This window comes from Aureobasidium pullulans (genome assembly GCF_000721785.1).
Source record: "Aureobasidium pullulans EXF-150 unplaced genomic scaffold scaffold_29, whole genome shotgun sequence".
In the NCBI taxonomy this organism is placed as follows: domain Eukaryota; kingdom Fungi; phylum Ascomycota; class Dothideomycetes; order Dothideales; family Saccotheciaceae; genus Aureobasidium; species Aureobasidium pullulans.
Window position 1 is genome coordinate 213,737 of NW_021941049.1, and position 18,553 is coordinate 232,289.

General features: G+C 47.3%; 7 protein-coding genes across 7 annotated transcripts; 3 read left to right on the plus strand and 4 right to left on the minus strand.

Annotated features, from left to right (window-relative positions):
• Nucleotides 1–81: 81 nt before the first annotated feature.
• M438DRAFT_122918 (uncharacterized protein) lies at nt 82–876 on the minus strand. The gene has a single exon (XM_029898762.1). It carries the CDS (start codon nt 687–689, stop codon nt 264–266), a length of 426 nt encoding a protein of 141 aa, XP_029756091.1. The 5' UTR covers nt 690–876; the 3' UTR covers nt 82–263.
• Nucleotides 822–1,874, plus strand: M438DRAFT_122923 (uncharacterized protein). The gene is made up of 3 exons (XM_029898763.1): nt 822–1,559; nt 1,678–1,754; nt 1,811–1,874. Exon 1 carries the CDS (start codon nt 953–955, stop codon nt 1,517–1,519), a length of 567 nt encoding a protein of 188 aa, XP_029756092.1. The 5' UTR covers nt 822–952; the 3' UTR covers nt 1,520–1,559; nt 1,678–1,754; nt 1,811–1,874.
• Nucleotides 1,875–2,260: 386 nt separating this feature from the next.
• M438DRAFT_327440 (golgi transport complex subunit Cog4) lies at nt 2,261–4,852 on the minus strand. The gene is made up of 2 exons (XM_029903175.1): nt 3,646–4,852; nt 2,261–3,591 (listed from the first exon to the last, which is right to left on the minus strand). The coding sequence occupies exons 1-2, from the start codon at nt 4,786–4,788 to the stop codon at nt 2,407–2,409; spliced, it is 2,328 nt and encodes a 775-aa protein (XP_029756093.1). The 5' UTR covers nt 4,789–4,852; the 3' UTR covers nt 2,261–2,406.
• Nucleotides 4,853–6,081: 1,229 nt separating this feature from the next.
• Nucleotides 6,082–8,529, plus strand: M438DRAFT_327444 (uncharacterized protein; the record flags this gene model as incomplete). The annotated part of the gene is made up of 6 exons (XM_029903176.1): nt 6,082–6,448; nt 6,496–6,633; nt 6,685–7,101; nt 7,160–7,664; nt 7,727–7,893; nt 8,082–8,529. 6 exons carry the CDS (start codon nt 6,082–6,084, stop codon nt 8,246–8,248), a joined length of 1,761 nt encoding a protein of 586 aa, XP_029756094.1. The 3' UTR covers nt 8,249–8,529.
• Nucleotides 8,530–9,125: 596 nt separating this feature from the next.
• Nucleotides 9,126–10,247, plus strand: M438DRAFT_359324 (uncharacterized protein; the record flags this gene model as incomplete). The annotated part of the gene is made up of 5 exons (XM_029907328.1): nt 9,126–9,199; nt 9,260–9,308; nt 9,349–9,444; nt 9,875–9,916; nt 9,960–10,247. The coding sequence occupies 5 exons, from the start codon at nt 9,126–9,128 to the stop codon at nt 10,245–10,247; spliced, it is 549 nt and encodes a 182-aa protein (XP_029756095.1).
• A 664-nt stretch (nt 10,248–10,911) lies between these two features.
• Nucleotides 10,912–13,299, minus strand: M438DRAFT_349383 (MFS general substrate transporter). Its single transcript, XM_029906384.1, has 6 exons — nt 12,682–13,299; nt 12,512–12,632; nt 12,090–12,462; nt 11,897–12,027; nt 11,516–11,849; nt 10,912–11,453 (listed from the first exon to the last, which is right to left on the minus strand). Exons 1-6 carry the CDS (start codon nt 13,205–13,207, stop codon nt 11,274–11,276), a joined length of 1,665 nt encoding a protein of 554 aa, XP_029756096.1. The 5' UTR covers nt 13,208–13,299; the 3' UTR covers nt 10,912–11,273.
• Nucleotides 13,300–17,109: 3,810 nt separating this feature from the next.
• Nucleotides 17,110–17,343, minus strand: M438DRAFT_282776 (uncharacterized protein; the record flags this gene model as incomplete). The annotated part of the gene is made up of 1 exon (XM_029901323.1): nt 17,110–17,343. A coding segment is annotated over one exon (234 nt), but the record flags the coding sequence as incomplete, so codon positions are not given.
• Between the last annotated feature and the right edge of the window lie 1,210 nt (nt 17,344–18,553).

Consider the following 18,553-nt stretch of genomic DNA (forward strand, 5'->3'; position numbering starts at 1 on the left):
CAACTCCTTTGCTTATCAGTCAGTCAAGTATTATCTTGTTGCCTACCAAGTTGGGAAGGCGCATGTTCCTGCGTGAGGGGTCCACAGGATGGCTGCAGCCTAACGACATCACCGTCCAATCACCCACATGCTATATCTGAGACTGAGGCCTTTGTAGACCATCTCATCAAGATCACAATTATTTGTCGGAACTGTGAAGACACGTTCTTCATCCACACCTCGGCTACAAAGTCCCATCACCATTCGGTACGGTCTCTTCTCTTTCATGCTCCACGCTTCCGCTGCGAGTAGACCTGACTTAGCAGCGAGAACAGCTCTGTTGTGCTGCTGCACTCTCCTACCCCTTCAACAGCAGAGCTTACAGCGACTGCGAGCATCCGGTCAATGATGGAAACGATGTGTCTTATGGCTCGGTGAGTCGGTCGCGTCAGAAGACCGTTGTATGCGTATAGGCACGACCGCAGATGATGCTGCATCGGGAACGAGAGAGGAAGTCCACCGCACAGAGACCCGATGACTTTCACATCGCGAGTGGCTAGACACCGGGTTGCTCTCCAGCTTCGCGGTGGAAGAATGATGAGGCTCATCAAGATGCGGCTGAAACTTGGCTGAATGTCACGCCGATCACTGCCGTCATTGCCGATGACGGAAAGACTTCCAAAACACATGGCCGCACGCAGCTTCCACATTGGACAAACAACATCTCGAGACTTTCGCAGACACCTGCATATCCGTGGCAAAAGTATGCAGCGCCTAGAATAGACAAGGCTGAGTACTTGTGAAGGTCAAGTTGACAGAATCATCCATTTCTTTGCATCTCAAGTCTCACTCGTCATCCTGCACAATCTCACTTTGACCGTTATCTGCAAGAGCTTATCACAGCCAGTCTGACTGAAGACTTCACATCCTCAAACCGAGCAACACACACGCGGTCGAATAAACCACAGACACCATGTCACAATCACAATCTTCGGCCCCGCCGCCAGAGTACACGCGACAGGACCCAACACCCTTGACACCCTCAACCCTGCTAGGAAGCTCATCACACTCTACAAAAGAAGCAATTGCTTCCGATGCGCATCTGCAATCGAGCCTACCGTCTGAACACTATTCCTCCAAGCCCACCGCATCTACCACCACCACATCAATCCCAGATTACGACCGACCGCCTTCGCACACCCCCAGCTCCCAAACAACCGCCTCTACTATCCTACCCACCTATGCTCAAACGGGCAGCTACAAAGGCTTTCCCTCAGAAGCAGCATATTTGGCTGCTCTCACTGAATGGGCCGAGACCAAGAAATACATCCAGCCATCGGAAGAAGGGCAAACACTGAGCGGTTTCTTCGGATACAAGACTATGGAGGAGTATTCCGGCCAAGGGACAAAACAAGATACGGTAAAGAAAGATGAGCGACGGGCAAGTCATGGCGACAAGGAAAAGGAAAAGCAAGGATTTATGGGATTTCTCAAGAAGATGGCGAAAAAAGATGAGGGAGGTGGACATGAGAGAGAATGAGCAACATTGTCAAAATGCAAGATTATGTTCATAACTGAAGGTATATCTAGAGAAACACTTCTCGCACAGGATATGGACGCTGCTCTCAATGGATCCCATTCCTGATTCGAAAACCACTGCATTTTGACAATATGCTTACCATACAATAACATGCACAGGAGATCACAGGTATATGATTCAGGCTCTTCCTGAAGATGGCAAACGCTGTACTAAACTTTTTTGTGCAATCTAATAGGTAGTTACCAGACAAGAGGCACAGGTGCTAGGATAAGTGCTAATGGATCTTGCAAGAAACCCGTACAGCCAGGACCTCCGGGTTGATATCCACGTGTTTAACCTACTCACCTCCCAGCTACAAGGTAGAGGATCCCACCAAAATACCCTGCCTAACTTTAATAGGCTCCAAAAACAACCAGATACTACACTAACAGCGCTCAAATCCCCCTATCCATCGCACTCCCGCCGCCGTCGTGCACATGAGTTCATCTCTGCCCACTTTCCGTGAACAATAACATCCTCTACGTCGGTTTCACGGATGGGCCGTCTTAGGGAGTTAGTGCGTCGACCTGTGGAGCGAAGTCCGCGTACTTCTCGCTATAGTCCATGGTCGACGGAACACGCTGTATCTTCTTGTTTCGACATTTTCGGGTCCAACACACTGAGGGGGCTGGATGTGCTGTGGTGGGAGTTTGTCAACGCTGCGAGGGCTTGTTTTATATTGGGACAGAGGTACGCGAGAAGTTACGAGGGAGGAATAAAGCATTTTACAAAAGTCACTCAGATTCTAACCTTTTTCACTCAGACAATAGTGGTCGTGTGAGTAGGTAGCAATCGGGATGGATATATCTAGTGACTGCTCTGCACAACTTTGCATGCAAGAAACGATCCTATCTACCATCATCAATGATCCCTCTCGTCCTCGCCCGCTCACTAGCATCTAAATGCCACTCCATACCCTGCTCCCTCTGCTCTTCAACCCCCAATCCTCTAATCTCCTCCCACTCGTCCTCTTCCATGTTCAAAATCAACGTCATCTCAGTGCACCTCACAAAAGCATCTCTGAGCGCATATTTCCCGCCCTTGACTGCCGCGTTGACGATGCCGGAGATGTCGCGTTCGAGTTTTGCGGCGCCGAGTTCGTTTACGCGACCGTAGTATGACCAGATGCGTTTTTCCAGCGCGCGGGCGAGATAGGAGATTGTGGTGCTGATGAGGAGGTCATAGGTATGCGGTGTGAGGATACGTTTGATGGGAAGTGTGAATTGCATCCACCCTCTTTCGAAGCGTTGGGGGACCATTGCATCCGTGTCCACCGTTTGCGGATCGGCATCGTCGGCGTCGAGAAGATATTCCACATCGCGGAAGGTTTCGACGAATACGGGACGTAAGCGGGGACGCATGACTTGTTTGAGAACGACTTCTACAGCTTCGGTGATGAGGTCGGATGTTTTTGAGGAAAAAGTCGTGAGGATGGAGGTTAGGGTTGTTTCTACAAAGACGGCGTCGTGGGCGAAGGGGAAGAGGTCGGGGATTGTGGCGTGTTGTTGTTGGCCTTGGTTGTTTGGGTCGAGTTTGCCGAGATTGCTGTTTACGATGCGGCGGAGGTAGTCGGTTGAGATGTCCAGGTTGTTGATGAGCACCAGGAAAGAAATGATGATGCTTTCTGGTGGGAGAGCTCCTTGGATGGCGGCCTTTGGGTAACTCTCGTCGCGCATCTTGCGTTGGATCATGCCGAAAAAGTCGCCTGTTAGTACCCGACTGACAGACGGCATGACACTGGCAACAACAGATCTTTGCGATGTGGCAAGTGTTCGTTGCAGAACTTGATTGACAATATACATGACATCGTCAACAGCGGAGGTGATGAATGGTGCATTAGATCCGAGAGGTTTGTTGGGGTTCAGAGTCAAGTCAAAAGGTGGTTCGTCCATCTGGAAGGCCTTCTCGACCGAACGACGGAAGAAGAAGGTTGACATGGTGTTGAATGGCTCGATCAAGGCTTCTACAATCTTCTTGTGCAGTCTGCTGTTGGCGAGCAAATCGGGCATGGCGATGTGTTCCTCTATTCCAGGCTGTGAAGGTGTCAGATATGGGATACCTAGCTTGTGGACTAAAGCAGAACTTACGTTGATTTTGGTAGCGACGAAACGGGTATACAGAGCCCATCGACTCAACATCATGGCGGTCTCACTCAATAGTGCGTCAACCTCCTTCATGTTGACACCTTCATCCTCACTAGCACGACTCGAGGCTGGTGAAGAGGACCTCGCAGCGGAAGACTTTTGGCTCGGAAGGAAACTCTGGACAAGAAAGGAGAAAGCATATGATTTGACGTCCTTGATCTTTCTTGCAAGATTGCGGTCATCAGCCCAGGCGTCCAATACGATGCCTCCTTGCATATCGGCCTCAGCTTGCAGTCGCTCGATGACCTTAGCCATGGAGCCCTGACCGTAGTGTCTTTCAACAAGAGGTTCATGACCATCGACGATTAGAGCAATCTGCTCAAACAGCTTGGTCAGAGCACTGGCATAGAAGAGATTGTCGGACCGCTTGTTTGTTGCACTCAGGTTGTTCCTTGCTCTTTGGGCTACGCCGGTACAGACATAACGACCGTATGCGTCCAGTCCTTGATCTGACTTGCCAATCTGTGGGAATAGCTTGAAGAAACGAGTGACCCTCTGACCGTCTCCTTCGCTCGCAGCTTTGTCAAATTCGCGCAGAAACAAGCCGCATAGACTTTCTGAGGCTTCGGTAAGGGTAACTCGCGGCGCATCGGGGACTTCGGCGGTAGGGACGATCTCTTCGGCGAAGGCACCATCGATGACATGGTCTGGAATTTGTGAGGCGCGGTGGAGGTAGGAAGCGGCCGTCTCCCAGTCTTGAGCAGCGCCCATGGAGCCATTGACACCCAAGACACAGGCCTTGAGCTCAGCGACTTGATCGACGACATTCAGAGTCGACTTTACGGCGGCTTGTTCGCGATCGAGCTGATTGACGGCATTGGAGATGCGGGAGGCCGTCGACGCTGCGGATGAGAGCATGCCATTGCTGATGGAGCGCGTCTGGACGACCTGTGATCCGAGATGAGCTCGTGCAAGGTCGAGCTTGGTCAATTGGCGTGACAGGTCGCGTTGTGAAGCGAGTAGCGCATCCAGACGGGCTGTTACTGTCGCCTCTTGTTGACCCAGTTCCGCCAACGTGGCTCGTATTTCGGCCACCGACGATGCCTTGTAGATGTCCGCACTGTCCGGCATGCTCGTCGCCAACATGCTCTTTCTCTTCTCTTCTTGACCTCTGTCTTTCTGGCTCCAGGTGTGTTTGTTTCAAGACTCCACAGTCCAGACAGCTTCTCCTTGATCTGCAACATTCAACCCAAACCATCGGGCGCATCCGACTTCCGACGCCAGCTCTCCGCACCACCTCAACATCCTTGATCCACCACCTTTCGTGCATCCACACTCAGTGACATCAACCAATTCTTTTCGCATCTTGCACTCTCTCCCACGACATGACCAATTGACCCATGAGTTGTTTCTCGATACTCTGGCTTGCGCATACGCAATCCATACAGCGAGCCGTACCCGACGCGACGCCAGCAACAAAGCCGGACATGTCGACCAAAAAAAGATGCTGCGTTTCACCTTTCGGACTTTCTAAAAATGTCTTGAAGCACTCCATCCTTCTTGGAAGCTTGTCTGTTCCTTCGAGATACGCTACTGCGTATGCCGACGATCGAGATCGCACCGTTCTGCTCCTCAAGCTCATGGTATGCCCTCTCGACCACAATCACATGGTCACATTTCGTGAATTGCAGCCTCTTAGTTACGTCGTCTTTGCTATCACCTTTTGACATGACTTACATCCTGAAGTCGGAGTGGAACTTTTCGAGAGCAAGACATGCCTTAGTGATTCTATTGTATGTCAAAGAAGTGCATTCTGAAACAACTCGACAGCAAACCCCACCAGCAAAACTAAGCACGCGCATCCTCAAGCCGCTCCAGCACATATTCAGTACATCTCGAGTAAGTCTTCTCCCGACTTGGCGACCTCCTGGCCGGAACACTCTCCTACTAGACAGTGCCGCCGAGTCGCGCTTGGTGCTGACCTTTGAAGACGAGCTCGGACTGAACATCATACTGACCCCATCATGCCCCTGCTCGTATCCTAGCCATGCGGGACAATCGTGACAGGATTGTATCGGTTTCGTCCTTGTATCTATAATTGTATGAAGGCCAAGTATCGTATCGATTTACAAAACCCATTCTCCTTCGCTGCTCCATGCATTCTCGCACGCCGGTTTTCTCTTTCTTCCCAGTGGTCTGTGACTGCTCTTCATAATATCCATTCTTCTCTTCGTTCATTAATCAACCATCACGATGGTATCCTGGGGCCGCTTGATTCTGCACGCTTTTTCTTTTTCTCCCATCTCTGATAATGGCCTTTCGAAAATCTACACGCCAGACAAAGCAAAGTTTGCTGTTCCAGCTGCTCAGCCAGCGAAAAGCGTTCTAGGAGGCTCAAACGGCAAATCATTCCATGGTCCAGCCTTCATCTTCAATGGCATGCAAGCACTGGAGAATGCTCTGGGCCAACATCAGCAAGACGGCAATTCTGTTTTAGGAAGCCTCGACGCACCGAAACTTCCCTCCTTTCGTACTGATGGCGGTACACCGCTTCCTTTTGGCTTTCCCTGGGGCCAATCAACAGCCAACAACACCAACTACTACACAGACACACCCAACACTGGTGTCACTCGTTATTACGACTTTGAGATATCTGCTGGGCAGATCGCACCTGATGGCGTTTTCAAGGAAGGTGTTCTCATCAACGGACAATTCCCTGGTCCTACCATTGAAGCAAACTGGGGGGACATGATTTCGATCACTGTCAAAAACTCGCTGGACGAGGGCACATCGATGCATTGGCATGGTGAGAAAACATTGTTACGTCGTCTCAAGATTTGCACTGACCAGAAGTAGGACTGCTTCAAAAGGCCACTCCATGGTATGATGGCGTGCCAACCATTATGCAGTGCCCAATTGCTCCTGGAAAGTCCTTCACTTACACTTTCCAAGCCGACTTGTATGGTACTAGTTGGTACCACAGCCACTTCAGTATGTTCAGAGTGTAGACTTTGCTTGGCATTATTGCTAACTGCGTGACAGGTGCACAGTATGCAGGTGGCGCAGCTGGAGCCATGATCATTTACGGACCCAAAAACGTAGACTACGACATTGACCTCGGACCGGTAATCCTCACAGACTGGTACCACCAAGATTACTACACTCTCGTTGAGCAGACGATGTCGAAAGCATCCGACAACACCCCTCAACCGGCTTCCAACAACAACCTCATCAACGGTAAAATGAACTTTCCTTGCTATGCGGGAGTCAACTGCACCGAGAACGCTGGTGTTTCGAAATTCTCCTTTACATCTGGCAAGAAACACCGGCTGCGCTTGATCAATATGAGCGCCGAAGCAATGCAGAAGTTCTCAATTGATGGACATACGATGACTGTGATTGCAAACGACTTTGTCCCTGTCGAGCCTTACGAAGTCGCCGTCGTCACTCTGGCAGTTGGTGTGTCTACCCAGTTCTACTTCGCCATTCCGGCACTTTGATGCTAACTCAACACCAGGCCAACGCACCGACATCATTGTCGAAGCCGATGGCTCGCCCACAGATAGTGTTTGGATGCGCTCCAATATCAAATACTGCTCACTAACTGACGGCACCGTCGACGAAGCCGTCGCAGCAATCTACTACGAATCCGCCGACAATACCACAATCCCCACTTCCAACAGCAGTGTCACCGTCGCCCAACTATCCTACTGCAATAACGATGACCTCAGCGTCACAAAGCCATTCTTCCCAATCACTCCTGACCCAAACCCTTCGACCACTGAGGACTTGATCATTGAGTACCGCACCAATGAGACTGATTTCAACCTCTGGTTTGTGAACAATGTGAGTTTCAGGGGTGATTACAACAATCCCGTGCTTTTGGAGGCCAAATTGGGCAATCTGGATTTTCCCGAGGAATACCACGTTATGAACTTTGGCTCCAACAACACAGTCAGGCTTGTAGTTTACAACTACTTCGCCTTCGGCGGTCATCCTATGCATCAACATGGGCACAACGTGTAAGTCCTAATCCTCGCTGTCGTCGAAAAAAGAGTCTTTTGCTGATTATGAGAAAAAAAAGGTATGTTTTGGCCGAAGGATTTGGCGAATGGGACAACACAGTCACGAATCCGGGCAACCCACAGCGTAGAGATACTGTGTGGGTGCAGGCGGCGAAGGATAAAGACACGCCGGCGTATGTGGTGTTGCAGTTTGATCAGAGTAATCCTGGAGTGTGGCCCTTCCATTGTACGTATCACCTCCCTCCCTTTCTGCCCTCCTTCATCACATGCATATCACCTCCCTGCCCCGACCTCCTTTCTCCCCTCCATCTCTGCCTTCTACAACCTCTGTCTCATTGAAAAAACCTCTGGCCTCCTCCCTTCGTCAACCTTTCTCTCTCTCTTGAACATTCCACTGACATTTTTCCATCACAGGTCACATAGCCTGGCACGTATCCGCCGGCCTCTACGTCAGCATCCTAGAACGCCCCGACGACATTCGCAAAAACATGAAGATCCCCGGTGTAATGGCGCAAAGTTGTAGGGATTGGAGTGATTTCACCGGTCGTGCTGTCGTGGATCAGATTGATAGTGGATTATAGATGTCTCCTTCTTTGCTTTCCTTCGACATATTCTTTTTTTCTTTTTTTTTTGGTTTTTCTTTTTGTGTGCGGAAAAAGGCTTTTTTGAGAGTGAGGGTTGGGGATGTTATTTTAGGCAGGATGTGTTTATAACTTTTCGCATCACGGATTAGGAGAAGTAGAGGACAACGCTTGACAAGATGGTTTGAAATACTTTAATTTCGATACGTTTACGTAGAGTAAGGAAAGAACTGGACAGCACGGAGCCGATCATCCCTTGATAGACTCCGGCGTGATTATCCCTCTCTCACGGAAACAAAAAGATTACCGCGGGCTTGAGATAGCGTCTTGATCTATCATGAGTCTCATCAGATATTGAACACGATTTCACAAATCGAATACACTTGCTTGGGTGCAGAGTTCACAAGTGTAGGGTACAAGACCATTCTTCTAGAAGATGGCGACGACATGCTTGATGAATTCATCCATGGAGCGATAGTGACTGCCGCTACAGTGATTAAGGATCTTATGAACGGTGGCGGTGCCTGAAGGGACACTACATGTACGTGAAGCCAGTGGGAGGAGCGTTGATGAACCCCGTAACCATAGCTGTATGTTGTTGCCAATTAGTGAGCTGGTTGGGAGGAGACTTATATATCGCTGGAAGGGAGTACCGTGTCTTGCGGCATCCACGCCCAGGTCGACGGGTTTGAACGGCTGCAACAAGGAAAGATCTGGTTAATTGAACAGTGATGGTAGCAAGACATGGCAGCTGTACACCCAGATATTACAAGGCTCGCTTGGGTGCAATTCGAGCCTCAGGATAATTTCTGGAGCACTTCATGTGTAAGATCCATTGGTCGTCTCAATCTTGAAGCTCACTGCTTGCAGAGGAGCCATGAGCCTATCCAAATTCGTCTGGACTGATGTGGTGGAAGCAGACCAGATGTTACTCTTCGCGGAGACGATCATGTAAGTACTTTCACGATTTATCACGACATAACTTGATATGCCGAGCTAGGTACATTCCAGTCTGGCAAAATGGAAGACTACACCACCACATATCACGAACAAGCACGACGTATGTATAGTCACTAGAAGACTTGGACTGAGGATAGAAGGTAAAAGAGTGTGTTTTTGATGATAACTATGGACTAGAGGTGTCCAGGGGAACGAACCACGTTGCGTGGCGGTTTGGAAAGCTCAGAGTTATCGCTGTAAGTATGATGACAGGTCGTGTAGCTTCTCAGTAGCGAAAAAGGTGGGTGGGCTGGATCGAGTTGATCGGGTGTTGGAGTGCTGTCGATAAGTCAGTAAGAGCTCTATATTGAACGAGATCTTGGTCACTCACGGTCGGACGAAAGAATGTCGTACGCATCAGAGCACACAGAGCACTCGCAAACGTATTCGTAGTCGTGCACGGAGTCCGTCCAAGGGTTGCGAGTGCGGCCGTGAATCAGCCAGCACGCGTGCTTGACAAACTTGGTGACGGAGTCGTAGGGTACGGCATCAGCATGAGGATGGCCGAAGAGATACTTGTCAGGAGTGGTCTTGCGGACCTTGGGCTTCTCTCCCTTGCCCTCCTTTGAGGAATTCTTCTTGTCTTGGTTCTTTCTAGCCCTGCGTGGCTTGCTGACATACACATAGCCCACTGGCAGACCACCCACGAACTTGACTTCGTCGCAATCTGTACGTGATGGTCAGCGAATGCCTACATAGTGTTATTCCACAGGATATAGATCCTACTCATGAGTTTCAACACGTCATCTTCGGGGTCATTCTGGCGTATTTCGTCAAGAAATTCGTTGAATCGTACTGTCAGGCGTTTGAGGAACAGTTGGTCGTCAAGCTTGGTGTAGATCGTGGCGTCAGCTCTTTTGCCTTGGTCCCAGTCGCTGTCGCTGTTGTCGAGGGCAAGCAAGTCGATCTCACGGACTGCGACATGGTTGGGAAAAGGTGCAAAGGCTATGTTGATGGATTGATAGTCGATGCAGAGATCATATCTGAGACGAGGGGATGACCAGCTTAAGTATGTGGTCACAGCTGACACGGACCGCAATAGAAGATGCTTGTATTTTGATACATCGTAATGGCATATTCAATGTTCTTCTCACTCTGAACAAGGAACAATCGCACATATTTGCAACCAAGAAACAAACAAGTACAAGTAGCCGCCCTCAATGGACAAAGCTGTCGATCATGGAACTATCATGCATCTTGACACGCTCAGATCGGTGAAAGCATGTTGAAAGGGTACCAGAGAAGGGACAAACATAGTCGTCAAAAAGGTGGCACTCCTGCTCCGCGGCTTAGTGCTAAGCCGCTGATCAACAAACAGGTTACATTTCGAAGTTCTCGACATGTCCGAAGAGAATGAAGATAGCTACAGCTCTCAGTCGACAACCACGTCACGGTCGAAGGTCTTTTGCATTCTCATAGGGTGAAATCACGGAAAGTTTGCCCAAAAGATGTTGCTTGTACAAGCAAAGAACTCCATACAAGAAGTCGCATCTCGGATCCACGGCAAGGCTTGCTTTTACCACATCAATATGCAGCATACCTTTGAAGATCATAACATGTCCAGTGAGAGTCAACAAACCTATACCTGTAACCTCTCAGTGGACGGAATCATCAAACTCAAAAACTCCATGCATTACACAGTGAACATTGCAGCCGGCACGATATGAGGAGACAAAGTGTATTGTGATCGAATTAATCCCTGCATGTAATCGTCCGATATTTGGCGACTTTGGGCGAAAGTCTAGGAAGGTCGCAAAAGATGGCCAGATCAATCCCTCAGGGGCATCATGTCAGGTGCCTGGACATGGCGAGCCTCCATGTTTGTATTCATCAACAGAGACCGCGTTGTGTTCGTAGCCATCAGATACACTTCTTATTTGTGTCATTGTCCGGAGAGGAATCGCCATGCCTCGATTTTCAGTGAACGTTTTCCCAAATCTGGAAGTCACTGTGCCTTCCGATGGCTATGAAATTAGCATCATCCCGCGTTCGGGAGAAAGAGACTTCATGGTATTGAGATCAGATTTTATCGAGTGATCTTCTTCTGCCTAGACAATACGCCAATGACCAAAGCCATACTAGCCAAGGCTATTTGTACAGAGAAAGTCCTGCGGAAACTTGTGACAAAGGCACGTATGACCAAACGCCGCAAACCGCCATGTAATGTTTGCACGTATGCAACATCTGCTAGCACCCTTTTTGCAATCTGTGAAAGTGGAAAATCAGTTTCTAGAGTATATCCTTTTTGAAGCATTTGGAATGACATACCTCGTCTCCGCCGAGCATTCTTCCCAAAGCTCGGTGGAGGTTTGATCTTAGTGCAGACTGGAAGATGGCGCTTGCTGCACTCACACCTGCCACCATGGCGATATTCGAGCTCAGATACATTCCAGTGGTTGCGATGGCCATTTGGTGCTTCTCGACGCCAGCCGTCAAGCCGACAAAGACGGCAGAGTTTGCCATTCCAGATGCGCAACCACCGAAGAATATGACAAGGGAGCCAGCGGTACTTGTGTGTCCGCGCCAGAGGACTAAGAGGAGGGAGAAGCAAAGCATAGCCGACATGCTGGCCAGTATAGTTGGCGGCTTGTAGCGGCCAGTGCTGTGATCTATCAGTATTAGCTACCAAGATTGAGACAGGACACTCACCGCTTGATCCATGCGCCAACAGCAAGACCACCAAGCGTGTTTCCAAAGACGGCAGGAACGAGATGTGCACCGGCTTCACCCATACTTGCGTTTGCGGTAACTTGGAAGTACAACGGCACCAAAAACATAAGCTATCGACGGATGTCAGTACGTATTATGCCATTGTCGAGCAGAGACAGGGGTTTATACTCACGGCGACCTGAATGCCAGTCTGGATAAATATGATCGAGTATGATGTAATGACTGCATGCTGTCCAAGAAGTTCCAGAGGGAAAATGGGCTCCTTGGCCCAAAACCTTTCGGTCAGAGCAAACAGAGCTCCAGCGCTAACACCAATCACAACTAAGGTGAACAAGACTGACGTGTTGGCCTTTTTACTTCCAAGATCAAAGGCCGTGATGCACGCTAGAATAGCCACTGACATGAAGAAGGCACCGACGAAATCAATGCGCTTGAGTTTCGTCCAGACACTTTGTTTTAGTTCCACCTCGTGCTGTGGCTCCTCAAGCTTCCACCAGACCAGCACGATGGAAAGCAGTAGTAGGGGACATTGTCCAATGAAAGCCCTGGTCTCGTAAGTTTTGTGCTCCGCAGATGGAACCTCCTCCTACTCACCATCGCCATCCTATCGTTTGAGTAAGATAGCCTCCTATCAGCCCTCCACAACTTCGTCCTACGGTGGAAAATATGTTGACATAACTCCGGTATGCTGCCACCTCGTGTAATGGTACCAGATCTGCAGATGGTAAGCGGATATCCGTACGATTAGTTGAAGATGGACGTACCAGTCAGTAAGATAGACACCATAGAAACCATTCCCGCACTTCCGGCACCTTGTATGATACGCCCAATGATCATCTGCATCATGTTTCTCGCGAGTCCAGCAATAGCAGTACCAATCAAAAACAGCAGATATGACATTTGCAATATTGGTTTTCTTCCAAAGATCTGGCTCAGTCTTCCATACATGGGTTGAGTAGCACAAGTCGCAAGACCGAAACTTGTCACAATCCAACTGCCATCAATCCAGCTGCCACCTCCTAATCGAATGAACTCCGAAGTGATGTGCGCGTAAGTTGCAAAGACCAGAGTTGTATCGGCCTGAGAGACAAAAACTCCAATAAGAAGCACAGAGATGATTCCAAAAACTGATCGTTCGGTTTGTTCATGCTGACTTTCTGACACGGAATCATTCCGTTGCGTTTCCAAATCGTCATTGCTATTTTCCTGGCCCAGTAATGGTGTAGTTTCCTGCTCAATGGTATTCTCAGATGCGACCAGTGGCACCTCCAATGCCGGGCGAGCAGTCATGGCTGAAATGTCAAGACAAGACAAGAAAGATCCAAGAAAACAAAATCAAGGAGAGAGAGGCGCTGACATGCAACGAGTACGTGGGGGGTATGAATAGAAGCCGTTTTAAGGTTGATTCGGCTTGAAGGAAGGATACGAACGGGTACTTAAACAAGCAGCAAGGCCACGCATGCTTACCTCCCCTTACCTTTCCATCCAATGTAGGCGTCAAATTCTGCTCGAGTAGAGTCATCGCGAATCATCGCGCCATCGGGCCGCGACATTCGGTAGTGGATGCCTAATCATTGCATTGCCGTGCATTCTGTGGATTGCTGTCGCGATAACAAGATGGTGCAATCGTTGGTTGAGCAGTCGTGATCGAGAACAGCGGACCCTGACGGAAGGCTGAGAGCTATACCGTTTCAGGAAAGATGTCACCGAAAACGTGGGGGACGAACTGCGTGCTGCTCGGAGTCCGCGGGCCAAACCTCTTCCTCACCCCGAGAATATACACGTTTACAAACAGAGAAACTCGCGAACTCGGGATTGAAGACGCTGCAATCTAGAAGATCTCGTTGACGTTCAGAGTAGGCGACGTCAGAATTCGCGAACGCACGATTACTACCGTATCTCATGGGAATTCGAAACCTTTACGGACGCACTAACATCAGCTCTCTCGGTTGTTCTATGCGTTTTTCGGAAGCCACTGGAGCAAATCGGTATGCTAGCGACAACGATGCAGAAACTGCGCCGTTCATGCAGTAAAGCTGCAGTCTTAAGAAATGCGAATTTTCTCGATACCAGTGAAACCCCTCCTTATACAATTTCGAGACGGCATGTTACTGGAGACTTTCAGGGATACCGTTCGGAGTCACTCTCAAACAGCTGTTCCAGTAACATTCAGCAATACTGGATTCTCACGCGCTACGTGCTCGGCGCCTCGGTGAATAGATGCTTACCGTAGAGATGTCAGAAATGTATCTCCATCGCCATCGCCAACCTTTGCCTGTTAATTATCTGTCCTTGGACAATACTCTAGTTAAAGGACAGGGTGGCGTGTTTGGCAAGAATCTCGAAAACTGGTCGACGATGTTACGAGTCCATGATGATCATTTCATCTATTGTGTTAATTCGTAAAGGTTTCGGTTATAATCTGCTACCTAATCAGGAGTGTTTTGTTAAGGAAAATTAATCGTTATTGTTTCGTTCATGATTGAAAATTCTCGCCATGCAGTGGTAACATTATCTCATTAATTAGACGCTCCGCTAACGAGTTAGGGGTTACGTGAATTCAAATTTTGGTGAGTAATAAGCCTGCTTGTTAGCGGAGCGTCTAAGAGTTCAATGAATTTCTACCACCTATAACGCCCTTAACTCGAGCTAATTTTGACTACTCTACGACGTATACCATATGCTATAGTACGTTTCCTTCCTAGCTTTTTAGACCTGTAGATTCTTCTAAGGCTAATTTACTATATTTTCTATATAGTAGAGTACCCCCGTGTGCGCGCCCGACTATATATTAGAAAATAATAGTTTATATGTTAAAATCCCGTCGAATAATTTTATACCTAAAATCCTTTTAATATCTAGCTATATCTTAGAGCTTATTCGGTTCGAGCTTCTAAGAAGCGGATTCTTCGGTTTCTACTTATAATCGTTAAATAAACCTTACTTATTTGGTTCGGCATCCTCCGTCTATCAGTTTATAAACATGTTACTATAGAGAAGCGTACTAGAGGCGTATTTTTGCTCGAAAGGGTATAGTTAGCGTGCCGAGACTAAATAATTACGATTCTTCTTTAAAATACCTCTAGGGGGTAATGCTAAGTAGAATCTAACCCTTAAAACCGCTATATTAGAGTCGCTAGTACCCTCTACCGCGAGCGCTACCCTATCGTAGACCCTAGGTAGTTTAGAGATATTAAGATAGACCTCGAAGATAGAGGAGGCATTTATCGCTATATTACGCACTACGAGGGACGGTAACTAGCGTACGTAGAGCAGCTCGAAAAAGTAGGTGTTAATAGAAGCTATAAGGGCCGTAAAGGAGGTCTCTTATACGCCTTACCTTGTCGAATTCTAGAAGGTTAAGAATAAGGAGACTACATTTAAGAGCTATTATAGGATATAGAAGGAGATAATAATGTAGTCCGGATAGGGTTACGACTCGAAGACAGGCCTACCGACGACTAATAAGGCTATAATAGATAATTACTTTACTAAAAAACCTAATATAGCTAAGTATCGCGATAAACCTCTTAAGTATTAGGAGGACTTCGAATATCTATACGACGATGTTCTTACAACTAGTTAGTATACTACTACTACCTCCGAGGCGTAGGAGGACTTACCCGTAGATCCTTAACTTATTAACGAAGTAAGAGCATTAGTAGAAGAGCTATTATCGGATCCGCCGTTACTAGTAACTCCTACACCTTCGAACGGCGTATCGCGCCTACTATTAAGTTAGTAGGCATTAAAAAGGGCTATAGAAGAGATAGAACGTAGTATTAAGAGGACACTAGGCGAGAGAATTAGGACAAACCTTAGGCGCCTTACTAAGGCACTTAAGAAGCTACTAATAGTAAGGGCGGTAAGCTTGTTCTTCGAAGAATTTAAGGAACTCGAGCCCTCTATATAGGCGGCGATTGCTTAGAGGCTAAGTAAAGAAAGGCTTACGTAGGTGTTCTTAAGCGCGCCGAGACCTATAAGAGTATATTATGTTACGTAATGGCGCAAGGAATTAGCGGTAGTTAATAAGGTAGTTAATGTTATTACGGCGGTAACTAGTAATGTTTTAGAGTAGATAGTTAGTCTTAGAGTTAATGTAAACAAAGTAAATCTTAGTGATTTTGCACTAATATTAGACCCTTTAAACTCCTCTCTAATCTCTCCTCTAACTAATTATCTCTTAGTAATCCTTCTACATGTTACTAGCTATACGCTCTCGAAGAGCGTTCATCTTAACTAATCTACTACCCTTAACCGGCGTAGTCCTATAATTATTATCCTTATCCTTAACCTCTTCGAGATTATCCTTATTTAAGTCCTTAGATGCGCACGTTCGGTTAGTCTTATTTATAAAGTTATAGAGACCTAGACCTCCTATTAGGACTAGTTAGAGTAGTATAGTATAGGGTCTTAGCATTACCCTATACCGCCCCAAATGTTAGGGGAATTGCTAAGACCCTATACTATTAATTAGGGTAGGGTCTTAGCAATTCCCTAGAAGTCCTAAATGGTGTATAGTATATATACATAGTTTTTTCTAGTCGAATAGGTAGAATAATAGCTCAGATAGCGCAAATAGAATAGTAGAAAGTAAAGTGTTCAAACAGGAGAGGTAAAGTTCTATCTTAGCGTTGCTAGAGCTTAGGCCAAACTCTAAATCTCCGCACAGCGTCATTACTATTAATTTTGATGCGCGCGCGCTTCTAGAATAAACACAAATCACTACTACTACAATTTTTAGTACTACTACACTAGCCGCTACTACTACGGCCCTTAAACATTATGTCTACCGCACAACTCTAGATGCCCGCTCCGGCCGTTACCCCCGTAACCCCCGTTACCGCTACCGGCTCCGCCGCCGCCCCCTCCTCCGCCGCTACTACTACTACTACTACTACTACGGGTAGACGTAAGAAGCGCTACTAGCCTATAGGCATTAAGACTAAGGCCTAGACCCCCTAGTATAAGGCTAAGTTAGCCGTAGCCGCTGCCGCCCTAGCTAAAGGCAAGAATCGTATATGTTAAGCGATACTATAGCTATATAGAACATAACTTTAGTATACTAACGATGTACGGTAGGTTATTAAGGGTCGTAAGGTCCCCGCCGCTAACGCTAATAAGAAGCGTTACCGCTTTAAGCCTAGTAGTAAGTAATATGTAGTAGTAGCGTAGTAGTAGTGTAGTAGTAGCTAAATTATATAGCCGTTGCTCTCCGCGAGATCCGCGCCTACTAGAAGACGACCGATCTCCTTATCCCTAAGGCCTCCTTCTAGAGACTCGTTCGCGAGGTCGCCTAGGTCTACGGCTCGGACATTCGCTTCTAGGTAAGCGCTCTCCTCGCCGTCTAAGAGGCTACTAAGGCCTATATTATTAAGATTATAGGTCTTACTAACCTTACTGCCATCTACGGCAAGCGTAAGTCGTAGTAGTAGCGTAGTAGTAGCGTAGTAGTAGCTAATACATCTTAGGTGTTACTATCTAGTAGAGGGACATGTAGTTCATTAGTACCTACATCTTTAACTAGACTAACGAGAAGATTAGCTCTATATAGTAGTAGGCCGTATAGGGCGTTTATAGTATTAATTAGATACTACTATTAGTAAGCTTGTTTTTAAACCCCTCTACTAATGCAAAGTCCTTTAACGTAACTATAACCCGCTTTGCATGTATTACTCCTATGTTTGCTATCTCGAAGTGTCGAGTTAGATAAGCCTTAGCCATTTCTTATAGAGCTTCGAATGCCTCTTTCTAGAACCGGTAATTATAGTTTAATACCTTAGAGCTAATCTCCTTAACTAATCGACGGAACGGCTATCTTAGAATAACAAGGTTAAATGAGTTTGTAACCGTAAGGCAGTAGATCTCATTATAGATACCATTAGCAACCTATAACCGGGTTTTAGTCTATTTTCGCGAACGGCTACTACGAGACGCTATAGTTGTTAGTATATAGTTATTAGGAAAGACTAGATAAACGTACTACTAGTGGCAGGAACTTTCGTTAGCTTCCGGATAACTTTGTAGGATGTAACTAAACATTGTAAGCTACTACTACGCTACTACTACGCTACTACTATACATTACTTACCCTATAGCCTATCCTTCGATTTCTTTGTCTACTTCTTAGCCTAGGACTAATGATTTCTTAAAGACCTTTCCACTTGTAGTGTAACTAGCTCGTTTAAATTGACTAATGTTTGCGTCGGAGCTAGGACCTCTTATGTTAATAACTAGTTAGCAGTAGGGTTAAAAGGCTTAGTAGTAGTCCCTTCGGCTACGAATAACTCGTTATTCATGTCCTCGATCATTTAAGTAATGACATCGTCGTCGTCGTCTTCATAGTTAGTATTACTAGGATCTTCGAAGTCGTTAAAGGGGTCCTATGCGTTAGGCTAGTATTAAGAAGGCATAGTAGTAGATAAAACAAGAACGAAAGCTTACGTAGGGATAGGGCACCTTTTAAAGCCTAGGAGAAGAACGTTACGTAACATATTTGCTACTACTACGCTACTACTACGCTACTACTATAACTTAGTAGCGGACTCTCTTCCGCCTAGCCCTAGTAGGTCCCTCGTCGTCGCTAATGTAGTGTAGCTTTATCGCCCGCTCGATCTCTTCCCTCCGCTATCTAAT